Source organism: Pipistrellus kuhlii, unplaced genomic scaffold (genome assembly GCF_014108245.1).
Source record: "Pipistrellus kuhlii isolate mPipKuh1 unplaced genomic scaffold, mPipKuh1.p scaffold_m20_p_7, whole genome shotgun sequence".
NCBI classification, from domain to species: Eukaryota; Metazoa; Chordata; class Mammalia; order Chiroptera; family Vespertilionidae; genus Pipistrellus; species Pipistrellus kuhlii.
This window is the reverse complement of record NW_023425573.1, coordinates 7,241,591-7,255,412: the sequence shown is the minus strand read 5'-3', so window position 1 is coordinate 7,255,412 and position 13,822 is coordinate 7,241,591. Positions and strand designations below refer to the sequence as shown.

The 13,822-nt window shown below is 39.6% G+C and overlaps 1 protein-coding gene across 3 annotated transcripts in view; it reads left to right on the top strand.

Moving 5' to 3' along the window:
• The window catches only part of ADAM23 (ADAM metallopeptidase domain 23), a 151,992-nt gene extending 140,541 nt beyond the window's left edge, over positions 1-11,451 (top strand). For 2 of the 3 annotated variants that reach the window (XM_045575415.1, XM_036421844.2), the window contains one exon: positions 7,808-11,451. In XM_045575415.1, the coding sequence (XP_045431371.1) occupies positions 7,808-7,856 (49 nt within the window). In that variant the 3' untranslated portion in view covers positions 7,857-11,451. Of the gene's footprint in view, positions 1-930; positions 1,022-7,807 lie in introns of all 3 variants that reach the window. The other variant, XM_036421843.2, reaches the window with a different exon arrangement.
• Positions 11,452-13,822: the final 2,371 nt, after the last annotated feature.

Sequence of the window (13,822 nt, the reverse complement as noted above, 5' to 3'; positions counted from 1 at the left end):
TTTACACGGCAATGAATGCACACACAAACCTGAGGAGGATTCCAGGGGAGCTAGCAAAATGGGCCCTGTGACCTTGGGAACAGGGGCATAGGGCGCTGTACCTGCATATTAGCATCCTGTATGATGTGATACTTAAAATAATTCTCATACTAACGTGAATGTTGCTTACCTGTAAAAAGAGGGAGCCCAGGTGTTTGCTATATGAGTGGAGAGAATACACGGTAATGCCAACTCTTCCTCAAACAGGGAATTCCACTTTCTTTTTTCCATTTCCCCAAAATTACCCAGTAAGTTTTACACGTTCTTTATATCTTGCCTCTGGAAGCCCATGCTGCTGTTTGAACACTGCCTGGATCTGTGCTGTGAAGAAATATATCTTTGAGAACTAGACTTCCAAGCCAGATCTTTATTGGTAACCTTCTTCTGACTTCTGAATTTTAACTGTCTCCCCGTGGGGCATAAAACCTGTAGCATTCAGATAATTTTATGGGTTGCTTGAAAGAACACTTCAGTAGAATAGTTCCTTCTTTTCATGCCCTCGTTTGCCAGCAGATTGAGCTAATTCTAATGCAATCGCGTTCTTTTTGCGCTCTTTGACTCGTTTGATTTGAGGTATTGGGAAAGGGGAGGAGTCGAAAGATGTGCAATGACAGCCATTGGCGCCTATTTGCTTCAAATTCAGCGAAAGGTGGATTTAATGGAACTTAATTGTCAGTGGTGCAGAAGCTGCAGATGTAAAGGCATTCAGCCCCCAGCAGTTGTTATCCACAGTGTGGAAAGTGAAATTAAGCTAAGTCAAAAAGGTGATTTATGTGTTTAGCAATCTTTTATGCAGGGTATTGACTTCCTGAAACCCTTCAACTGCCTTTCCCTTGTGGTAACGAAAGTGGTTGGCTCATATGACTTTCTTCCCATGATCCTTTGTCACAGGTCCTAGTGCCACCAATCTCATAATAGGCTCCATCGCTGGTGCCATCCTGGTAGCAGCTATTGTCCTTGGGGGCACAGGATGGGGATTTAAGTAAGCAACGCGGCATGCCTTCTTCTCAGTGGCTCTGGCACTTCTCTTTTCTGCTTACATAACCAAGTTTTGAGTTCCTGCTACAAGTTTTAACAGTAAGACTGAGAAAAATACCTCATTCACAAACGGGTCAGAAAAGAAGAAATATGAAAACACCAATGCCATCTTCAGGCAAGTGGAGAAACATGAAATGAGAAAGGTATTCACATGCACTGAGTTAAAGAGAGAAAGTGGAAGTTCTTTCACCGTCAGCTTTTAGGGGCGAGCATTCTGAGAGACATTTATTAATACACAGGTCTGAGAGGAAACTGTACAGTTGGAAATGGTGGACATAAACTCCTTGTATCTGTTTTAAACTGGTTGATAGTCCATTGACATTTTGAAATTTTCACAACCCAAGTAACCATTTGTTCATCATTACACATCATATTATACTTTATGTAACTTCAGGATTTTAAAAGCTTCATTATTTTATAAAAACAGATTTTCAAAAATATTCTCATTAATTCCCTAACCACCTAAACTAGTTCCACTTTGCAATTTAAGGTGTAGTTTTTTGATACTTAATATTTTCTAATTAACTGCAAATGTTGACGTGATTGGTAGGCCTGGTGTGTCTTCATATAGTAAGTACACTTTTAGTTTGGATTGTATACTGATCATGGAACTAAGTTCATTTCAATAGATGTGCCAGATAATCACAAATAATCTAAAACTTCAAACCTAATTTACTCAGTTTGGATATTTCTATACCTCAGAATCATTGGGTAATTCCTTTCTATAGCTTTTCGTGCTTTGGTGACTCACAATTTGTAAATAAGACCACTTATGCGAAGTATTACTTATGATAAATTACATTTCAACCAGACCTATAGAAACAAATTTAAGTGGGAAGTAAGACCATTGGCCAAATTCAAAGCCCACTTTGCCTTCATCTGGTTACACAATTGAGGAAGTTTTTTACCTGAATTGTCTGAATAATTGCCTTAATTAGGAAGTTTAGTCAGTTTTATATTTTATATCCTGAATTCTGTTTACTTAAACCAGTTAAAATGTTATGATTAGAAATTGATTATGAAAGAAAAACCAAAAGATGATTTAAATTAATTCAAGCCTGCAAGTTTTTGAGTGTTTTCAACTTGGGAGCTATTATCAAATAGTACCTCTTTTCCACAGAGAGATTTATAAACTTGAAGTTGTTTGATGGAACATTAGTTTTGCATCAATGTGTTTTCAAAAACACACTCCCAGTATGCAACTCAGGTTTGAATTTCTTTTTTTTTTTTTAATATATTTTATTGATTTTACACAGAGAGGAATTGAGAGGTACAGAGAGTTAGAAACGTCGATGAAAGAGAAACATCGACCAGCTGCCTCTTGCACACCCCCTAGTGGGGATGTGCCCGCAACCAAGGTACACGCCCTTGACCGGAATCGAACTCGGGACCCCTCAGTTCGCAGGCCGACGCTCTATCCACTGAGCCAAACTGGTCCTGGCTCATGTTTGAATTTCCCATCACAGTATTAATCAAACATTGCCCAGATATTGAGTCACTCATGTGGCACATGACAGAATAACATGTTTTTGTTTGGACTGGCCTAATTCACAAAAATATTTCTCAGTGCCTTGTTACTTACTATAAACAAGTCACTGTACATGACAGCTGTTCCATGATCCATTAGTTTATAATGCCCCCATTTAAATATGCCTCAAGGAAAATAAATTTGGCTCATGCTCGGGCTTGGAAAACAGCCCACTGTGCATCTTTGCCATCCAGCCGCAAGCAATATCAAATTTCCCATCTCAACATTTGGAGATAGCACAATTCTGTAGCAGGACCTCAAAACGGCGGCCTGGCCTAGCTCACAGCTTGAATTGCATGTTTCTTTGGGGGAAAAAATGGAAAAGCCTTTTTATCACGGTGTATATAAGTGGATTAGGCCTGGTTCAGATTAATTAAATCTGAGAGAGACGTCTAATCAACATAACACAAAGGGTGGGTGGGGAGAAACTGCTGTGGGATTGCTGCACAGGTGCGTACCACTATGCTAGGTCAATGTCCCTTCCGGTGCCCTACGACCTTCATAAAGAAAAACATTATAGAACAGTGTGAAGTAAATTTTAAAAAAAACACAAAAAACATATATTTTGTTGATTTTTTTACAGAGAGGAAGAGAGAGGGATCGAAAATTAGAAAATATCGATGAGAGAGAATCATCGATCAGCTGCCTCTTGCACATCCCCTACTGGGGATGTGCCTACTACAACCAAGGAACATATCCTTGACCGGAATCGAACCTGGGACCTTTCAGTCCACAGGCTGATGCTCTATCCACTGAGCCAAACTGGTTTCGGCTAAAGTAAATTTTTTAAATTCTGAAAAAAAAAAAAAGTGAAGGAGTGAAGTTACTTTAGGAGTTTAGATGTGGAGAAGCTGCTGCTCTTTTTGCTATTGGTTGCTCCATGAAGATCTGAATTTGCTTTCAACTTTAATAGTAGCTATGTGGTTTATATTCAACAAGAAAGATCTACAACTTTGCAGTGAAAGACTGTGGGTGCTGAATGATCAAGTTCAGGTTTTCTCACCACCTGGGCAGTTTGGGAGATGATTATATACTTTGGAAGTATAATTATTTGCTAGTTGAACTGAAAGCCTTGCGTCTTTCATTGAGTTCAATGAAAGTACTAAAGGGATTACCTTTAGAAGCAGAAGTTGAAAAATAGTTGGCAAGAAAGATTGCTCTACATACCTTTATTGGACATCCCTCCTGAACCAGGTTTTTATTGCTAGAAGAGACATAAAGTAACCTGCAAAATTGGAGGGCACCACAAACTTCCAAATGTATGAACTGCTCAGGGGAAGTGCGGTTTTTCCCTAACATCAGGTGTCTTTGGGCACAACACTGTGAGTGACATGGATATGGAAGAAGGGTCATGCCATTCAAGTACAAATGAGAAATACAGCAATGCTTTGGCCCATGACACACACTGCCATTTTTTAATGTTTTTTTCCTCTTAAACCATATTTCCTCTGAAATAAGTGGTAAAAAGCAAGAGTGCATGTGAGTGTGTGCATGTGTGAGTACATGTACCTTTGTGTGTGTAAGGTGACAATGAAGGTTTATCAAGATTATTGTGGGAAAAAAATAATATAAATGTATATTACTTCATAGCAGAGTCGTAGAGTCTGAAAGCTTTGCTTAATGAGAATATGACTTTCATAAGCAAGGTTATAGACTTCCTGAAAAGAAAAAAAATGCTTTATTTGATAGGTTATTTTATTTGGAATATCCTAATCTATTGAACAATGTGGTAGATATACCTTAGTATATCTTTAATTTCATACTCTAAAAATATGAGGTTTCTAAGGGATGGTTTAGTCCAGTGGTTTGTCAAACTCTTTAGTCAACAGAGCCAAATATCAACAGTACAAGGATTGAAATTTCTTTTGAGAGCCAAATTTTTTAAACTTAAACTTCTTCTACTGCCACTTCTTCAAAATAGACTCGCTCAGGCTGTGGTATTTTGTGCAAGAGCCACACTCAAGGGGCCAAAGAGCTGCATGTGGCTCTTGAGCCGCAGTTTGCCGAACACAGTTTAGTCTATATATTTCCAGTCTTTTGGGTCTTTAGAATTTTTCTCTGAGACAACCTGTGGAAAATAAATCTAGACTCTTGGCATACCAACTTATCCAACATTTACCCATATCTGCATTTATTTACCCTTACCCCCTGCTCCTTATCCTCTCCACACCTACACACACAGACTAATGCTGTGGTGCAGAGGATTGCAAACTCTGTCCTGACTCATGGGGACTCAGGGCTTCTATCCAGTGTTGTGTAATAATATACTTGGTTAGATCATTAGAGCTGTTGCTTTTATTAGCTTTTGGAAAAAAGCACAGACTGTTTAGGTACTCACATAAATGAAAACTTAAAGGACCCCATCTGGATGAATACAAGGGAAGTTAACTAAATTGTTTGAATGTCAAATTGGATGAATTTGGAAAGGAACTTAATATAGCTAATTGTATTTTCTCAAAAGAATACATGTGTTGTTTTTTTTTATTTGCTTTTGGTTTTTACAGAGTTAGGAAATGGGGTCAATGTTACCCGGTCTTTCCATGAGGAGCATAATCAGACTTGTTACTTATCCGAATTCCATGACCGGATCCCAATGCAAAACTTCCCATGTGCCTGCTGCTCCTGTGTTAGGCAGTTTCTCTCAGTTTGCCAGGAGGACTGAGTTCGGGAGTTGAGGAAGAGAACTCAGTCTAAGGTTGCCTAGAAAGGGTCAAGGGAGGGCTTTTTGGTGGGTGGGCAAGGACTCATTGTGGAGAGAGAAAAAGGTGATAGTAGTGGCTCAGTAGACCATTGAAAGGTCTAAGGCCTTTACAATCTGAGATGGTTGTTGTTAACTGAAGAGTTGTTTAATACAACTCTTATTTTGTATACATGTATGTGCGTATACTATATATTGTGGACAAAAGTACAGGTTTTTCAAAAGTAGTAAAAGTTAATGAAAACGGGGTCAATGCAAGGATTGAGGTTTATGGTAATATTTTATAACGATCCAGAAATACCTTACAGGTTATGTTGAGAAAGTTAATTGCCTCACAGTCCTAGTGAACAGAGAATATTCAGGTGAGACAGTCATGGAAGGAAAACAATAAGTACATCCCTACGATAGTTGTGCTCGCACACTGCAGTTGAACAAAAATATTAGATATAGAAAATTCAGGACAAGCAGTTGTCAACGTACAGTAGCCCATGGTGGTTACAGCTTCTATGTGAGGGACCCTCGCAGTGAGCCTGCCATGGGAGTGTCCTTTTCATCCTCATCGGGGAAGATATATGGCCCCAGAATCCCCTATTGGTATGCAGATGCTATTTTCTGATAAGTACATGGTTCTGTAACATGGTTTAGCCTCCTGGTCGGCCTGGGAACCTAGTCACCCTGTTGGACATTGCTTCTATTTTTAAAAAAATGCAATCTAAGCTTCAAAAACTGACTTTTAGAAGAAGCACAGAGGTGGCCTGTATGTCGTGCTGAAGTGGGATTTCATATCTCCGTTAAAAGTGAACTGGATTGTAGTTATGACCTTGGGCATGACTGTTCACCTGACATTCCCTGCATTTGAATAAAGAAATTTAGATGTGGGCAATATAGTCATTTACATGCATAGCAATAGTTTGCTTGATATCTCCTCTACATTCATTTTAATTGAGAAGACATTAGTTTAACATTTCTCTTGAAATGCATAACTTACTAGTAGTTCTTCAGAGTTATTTTACAAGGTCAAGCAGTCCCTGTTTTCTCCCACCTGACTCACTGGAAGTGTGGTTCCTAATATATTAATACTTAATCTTCAAGGGATACGATCATGGAAAGTAGATGCACTGCTTGTGCTCTGGAGCAAACTCAGGGACAGATGTATTATGGGATATGTCCCTCTTGGTCCCATCTCTATTTCTAGGGCAGCATCAGCAATGCATGCTTTTGAGAATATTGGCTCCCAGGAGGGTTGTAAGGTGGTGGTGGGTGATAGCGAAGAAAAGGAAGGAGCACTGTTGAAATAGTGTTTGCTGCAATGGATTACCTGCTAGGTCAATGAACCATGTGCTTAGGCCATTAAAGATGTTTCAATGAAAACTTTGAAAAAGGAAAGGAAATTTTTCTTTGAAGATTTTTATATGTGATAGTTCAACAACAAAAAAAAGCATCGAAGTGGTTATCTTGGGGGAAAATAAGAACTTTGCAGGATCAACTTTGAACTTTGGACTTTAGTGTTATTTTTATTTTAAATTACCTAGAAGTGAGGAGGAACATACTGTAATCCTTTTGGTACTTAGGGCTGTACCAGCTGCCCCGAATGAGTGGGCAGGGGACCGAGAGCTCCTGGGGACTCCTCGGTCTCCAGTTTTGCATGATATCTCGGTGGCAGCAGCGTGGCACCCGCCCAGTGCGCAGATTAAATGCATGAGCCTCTTTGCTTGATGCCCCACATGAAACCAGACCATGGGGAGGTTGCAACCAATTCTTGTTGCCTTGTACAAGTGTCTTGCTGGTTCTTTCTTTTCTCTTTTGAAACATCAGAACCACTTTTTTAGGAGACTGGACACTGTGAGCGAGGCATTTTAACTTTTATCTTTCAACTAAGCTAATCTGCTGCATTTGCTTAACTAACCTGAGCCTGTGTCCATTCTCCTCAGAGTGTGCTCTCTCCCTGTGCACTCTGACCTTCAACTTTCTCGACATGAAAAATGCTCGTTCCACAGTGTGGTAAGAACTCACACGCCAAGGCAGCACAATCACTGAGTAGAACAAGGCGTTTTGCCATCTTGGCAAAGGCTGATTCACTGATACTGAACTCACAGATCCTGGAAGGAATCGAGACCTTCAGAGTTCTATTAGCCCCGAAATGGAAGAGCCCTTCATAAAATAATTTTGATCCAGCGACAATTAGCTCTGTCAGTTACTTCTCAAATAAGAGACAAATTGGGCTCCTGAGACTGTCAGTGGTTTCAAATGAACAACTGCAAGCCTCTTTTGATCTTCACAAATGAATGCATTCTAGTGGAGAGGTTGTCAAGACATTCAAAAGTGTAAGAGGTTCTGTGTTTCCATTTCGAGTTATTTTAGAAAATCTGCCTCAGTGTGAGTTGATTACTTTGCTCTGGAACTAGCGTTGTCATTATCATCACCCTCCTGTTATCGTGATCTGACTAATATTGTGGATTTCCCCCCCGCTTCCGCTTGCATCTTCTTTTGACGCACTTGGGAAGAAATGTCAAGAAGAGGAGGTTCGATCCGAGTCAGCAAGGCCCCATCTGAATCAGCTGCGGCGGACGAACAGTGCCTCACACTGTTGGATTCTGGACGTGACACGCTTTCAGCAGTGTTGCCAGCACTGTTCAGTCTGTAAACAAGAACACTGAGTGGTCATGACTGTAGAAACTCAAGTTGGGATGACCTGGATGAGGTCAAAGAAAACTGTCTTTTTTGGAAATCATTTCAGTGAACTCCTCCTGCCACCTGTCAATAAAAGGGGGGGGGGGGGGGAAGACAGAGTTCTAAAATGAACTGTTTCAGAATCTCTTTTTTATTTTTAAAGGAAGAAGGAACAACAACAACATCAACAATTAAGTGCAATAAATGAACCATTAAAGATAGCAAATGACTTTTTTTTTCTTCCTCAGCCTGCTGGCACTTAATAACTTCTAAATGATCTGGCATGATTTCTTTTCTCTTTTCCTACCAATGACACACTCCAGTGGCATGAAGACATAATTTTTGAAAGGGTAAAACATGCATGGCATATCTACAACAAGCAGCTAGCAAGCCAATCCTCAGCCAAACCTGCAACTGAATTCCTAAGGTGGAGATGACAGGTGAACCTGGGGAAGCTGCCTGGCCCCGCCCCCTAGTCTAGACCAGGCCACCAACTCCCTGCACTTGTTGGTTCATTGTCCCATTCAGTTTCTCTTGGACCAGGCAGCCGTGGGACACAGGAGCTGGGACTTAGGCGTGGATACTATTGTATAGTTCTTTTATAAATGTAAATATGGAAATAAGAGATTTTGACACATACTGTTCACTTGTCTGTACCGAAATATTTTTCTTGCAAAGATTCTCTGTGAATTTGAGTTCATTGTTTGCTCCCCATGTTTTTGGTTCCTTTTCGCCATTTCTTTGTCTCTGACCTTCTCTCTTATAACATGTTGTACAGTGATTGTTGGGCTTGCTTAAAAATGATGTGGCCACAGATACAAAGAGTTTGGGCACAAAACGAGTGCAATTTAAAGAAATGTTTGAATGAAACAAAATGCTTTGAAACAAAAAGTAAACAAAAGATGAGGGAAACACACAACAACAAAATAACCCATATTAAAAACCCCAAAATTATGTAAATGCAAATACATGTACTGGTAAGTCTCTAAAATTATTTTGTTGTCATTATAAACATATGTATATAATGTAAGAAAGTAGACACCCTTTCAAATTATTCACTAAAGTGCCAAGCTCATGATGTTAGTGTTTGGTTTTGACAATTTCCCCCCCTGTATTTAATGTGAAAGGAGGATAAACTTAAAGCCTTAAATTAAAAATAATAATAATAATATTTTTTCAGTGTTGAAAGCTTGGAAAAGAAGTTAAGCTCTCCATTTTATTCATATCTATTACTATCAATATTTCATTCATGCTTCATCCTCCTGCCTCAAAATATATATGGTGGAACCCCACTGTAACACTGGCGATGAGACAGAAATACCAATCCCCTTTCTGTGAGCACTGCTGGCATAGCCTTTACTTCTGTGTGCTGTGTTTTCAACAAGCCTTGATGGGCCCATGGTGTGCTGCTGGTCTGTGGATAGTTGCGCTGGCTCACAGTGGGGTTCTATATATACAGAGTCACCTTCTTTTCCCTCCAGGAAGATTTGCAGATGTAATCTGGATTCCCACATCCCTCTGAGTTTAGTTCACTTTCACTGAGGTTTCTTCTTCCATTAATAAGCTCATGATCGCTTCCAATCAAGTGTTAAATACATTAATAGAGAAACTTGGTCCCGACTTTGTTCTGAATGTAAAACTTGTACATGATCCATTCACTGAGTGTCCATCTAGAGATGGGGTTTCCTGGAGACTCCAACATACCCATACTTCTCTAGCGACCGTTTAGGAACAGGACATCAGTTATACTATTCACATCATGACAACCACGGCAGTGAGCTGTAAGTCCCTTTTCAGCACGCTTCATGACATTCGTCTCACAACCTTGGCTTTGACTTTGGAAAGGATTCTGTCTTCAAAATGTGCTCTTAAAACATTAGAGTTTTTCCCACACATATATTGTTTACTTCCCCTCTCCTCCCCCCCGCTTTTTTTCTCTCCCATTCCCCTCTCCCCCTTTCCCATATATTTTAAATCCTGGAGGTAGCACAGTCCTAGAGCAGAAACTTTCTATCTGCTACAATTGACCATAACCTAACATCTTCCTCCTGCTGTTGCTTTCTGAGTACTAGGTGCTACACAGGTACGCAGTCTTTCTCTAGAGCTAGCTGTATGTGTCTATTGTGCAAACAGGGTTCTTTCTCTACAAGGTAGACCAACCTTCTTCTTGGCTTCCTAAGACACAGGTTGTGCATCTCCCTTCCCTAGTGGCAATGGCTCTTTCACCTCCGAGGAACTCGGATTACTTGGCATCTCTTCCTGTCGCTGCATATTTCTGTCTCTGTTGCTGGGTCCTACTCACTCCTGGATTCTCAGCCACTGCTGAGTCCACCATGTACATTTCACTGCTCTTCCAGAGGCACCTCGTGACTTAATAGAAACACAACCATGGTAGTTACAAAACAAATTAAATCTTTATCATTAACTTTCGAGCATTTCACAAACAACATTGTAAATGTGCGATGTTAAGTTTTAAATCAGACCACAGTGGTCCCCAAAAAATTATGTACATATGGCAAATGTCTGTGTAACTTTTTGTTACACTGGCAGTTTCATAGGTAACGAAACCTATGCTCCAATGTTAAATTAATTGTGTGTATATGTAAAATACACAAGCTTTAAGCTGTGTGTATGAATATGAAAGATTATGCAACCATACCAATCGTAAACTATGGGTTCTAATTATTTTTGGTGGTATTAGGTTATGTAGTTTCCAACTCAGCTGTATTTTCTCTTGCACATGCTGTTCACTTGCTGATTTCTGTGATGTGAAGAATCCTTGTTGTTCATTTGAGCTCAAAGCACAAGTATTATCACCATTCAATGTTACCCAACAAGAGTTAGTGTTAAGTAATGACAAGTTCCCATCTCACCCGCTATATGTTCACTGCATTAAAGAACAACACATGGATGAGGAAATGTAGGCTGACTTCATTGCTCACCTAGGATACTGCATGAGCCCACTCACTTAGAGCTACTCCTATTAGATAAATGAGCAGTACACGTAGGTGCATGGTTTGAAACATGACTCACATAGGGTTGCAGAGTTTGACCAAGTGGTATGTGTGTTTTTTGGTTTTCTTTTTTTCCCCTTTACTATGCAAAGATGGGAAATGCACAAACTTTTCAAAGACCAGTGTCTGAAGAATTTTACCAGTAATACTTGAACCCTTTCTTTAAAATCATCCCGTCGTATTTTACAATCGTTCCTTCCATTGTTGATTTTCATTTTTAAGTGGCTTGTAATTTTTTAAGTACACAACCTGGAGTTTTGTTTGAAGTTAATATAATTCATTCATAATCTTGTAGACTGCCTATGAATGGAGTTTCAGTACTCATTGTATGCATCTTTTAGTCAAGTCTGTATTAAAACTTTTGTTAACATAAATGTTGTGGCTTTGTACTTTAGTCATTTATCATAACCCCCTTTCCTGTGTTCACTGGTGTTGTTGAATAAATGGCCATATGCCAGATGTCATCAAGTGTTTTAGCCCAGGTCTCTCTTAAATGCTCCCTGAACATTTAAGCAATCAGTGGGACAAAATAAAATAAATCTCTGAGTAGTGATAAATATAATCCTGATAAGGATTCAGTTTCATTGGGTTTATTGGAAACGCTTTGCATCTCATAAACCAGAAAAAACAGCTTAGAATCACACCATGATTAGATTTGTTCTTTTTTTTTTTTTTTTTTTTTCCTCATCTGAGGCTATTTTCCCACTGATTTTTAGAGAGAGTGAAAGAAAGAGGGGAAGACAGAAATATCAATGTGAGAGGAACACATTGATTAGTTGCCTCCTGCACATACCCCGACCAACAACAGGGCTGGAGGGGAGCTTACAACCGAATCAAACCTGGGATGCCTCAGTCCTCAGACCTATGCTCTATCCACTGATCCAAACTGGCGAGGGCCAAGTTTGCTCATTACTCCTGCTCTTCTGTGTTCAAAGAGGGTGGCTAGTAATGACATTCACACTGTTGACCTGGTACCAATATTACAATCAAGCTGTAAAGAAAATTGACAGTGTTTGTTATTCAACCCGTGTTATCAAAAACATTGTAAAAACATTGTAATAAGGATATTTTCTTGCACATCACATGGAACTGTTCATCCAATGACATTTCTTCATGACTTTTTTTCAGAATATCTCCTCTTCATCCCCTAGATTAAATATAAAATGTAGATATCTTATATATCCACTGCCCTGATATCTTGCTTCTCTGATGAAAGTTTGAAGGGGCTTTCCATTTTCTACAGGATAAAGTCCAACCCTAATAAGACAACAAACTTCTGCCTGCCTTTTATGACTTCAGCCTTGTTTATTTAGCCTTCATTTGCTCTTATTCTCTCTCACTCTCCTATTCACCCTACTTAGATTTCCCCTCAAAGTGTCTCTTCTAACCAGGTCTGAATAATCTTATGTAAATTTTATGTCCACTCACCATAATCCATTTGTTTCTATGTCAGTTCATATAATAAAAAATATAGAAACACTTAAAATGACATGAATATTACACTTTAAATCAGAAAGCATGCTATGTTTGATTTGAAAAGAATTAACCTGACTTTTGATAGGTTTTCCTTGAAGTCATTGTGTTTTTGAGGTTGACATGGAAATGAATTTTACTCCATGACCCCTTGGTAACTGATGAGAAAGGTGACCCAGAACTTTCTCGATCGGGGAACAGCAGTCCTAGAGTTAAAACTTCGATGTGAATAATTTTAGATGATCCGTATACTCATGGTGGAAATCTTAACTAACTTTTGAAATTTAAGATAAACACCCATTAGGGACTGCTATTCATTAACTTATTAATTCAACCAATATTTATTAAGCCTGTATATCAAAGATTCCTCCTAGAAATTACAGGAACAAAAGACAATTCTTGGCCTAAAGTTGCTCATAATTTAGCTGGGAGATACAAAGGGTAAAGATGATCAATTGTGAACAGAGTAAAAACTTGAGGGGCAGGTGAAAGAGGCATGAGGAAGGCTCCCTGAAAGAAGTGGTTTTGAACAGTGTTGAAAGATGACAAGAGTTCACCGATCTAGTAAAGTGAACAGAAAGCAATGTGGAAGAGGAGCTCGGACCCTTGGTGTAAGTAATGCTCAGTATCTGATCCCTCTGACCTGTGTTTCCTTCCATGCTCCTTCCTGCACTCCCTCCTTTCCTCCTGTGTAGAAACCCTTTACTGCTGGGCCAGGTCTCAAGAACATAATGCTGAGCTCAATCTTCTGAGCAAGCTGCAACATGTAAATACATGTGGTAAGTGCCCTAATAGACATAAATATTAGGTGCTTCAGGAGAAGAGAGGAGGGAACTCTGGTCCCTGCCTTTGAGATCAAGAGGGCTTTCACATCAAAGGTGACATTTGAGCAAAACATTGTGCAATTGGACCCATATTATAATCATTCATGTTTAACCGGGGCTCATTGTGGTTGATAGAAGTCCATAGATGCCTTGGAGGAAGAACAAACTGTGATGTTCAGTCTAACTTTCTACTTCAGGTTCCTTTTGCTTGTGTGAAGATTTTTACAAGGTTGTCCATCAGAAGCTTGTTTTGCTTGTTTGTTTATTTTTAAGCCTCACCCAAGGACATGCTTAGAAAGAGAAAGCAAAGAAGAGAAAAGAGTATGAGAGGAAGAGAGAGCGCCCCCAGTGCCCAAGCCGGGAACTGAACCCAACACCAAGTTGTGTGCTCTGACTGGGAATCGAAAGGCAACTTTTTAGGTGCACAGGATGATGCTCCAACCAACGGAGTTGCACCAGCCAGGCAAAAGTTTATATTTTTAGGTAATTTCCCATTGGTGTGCTCATCGTGGATCAGTCTTATATGTTTGGCGGTGTC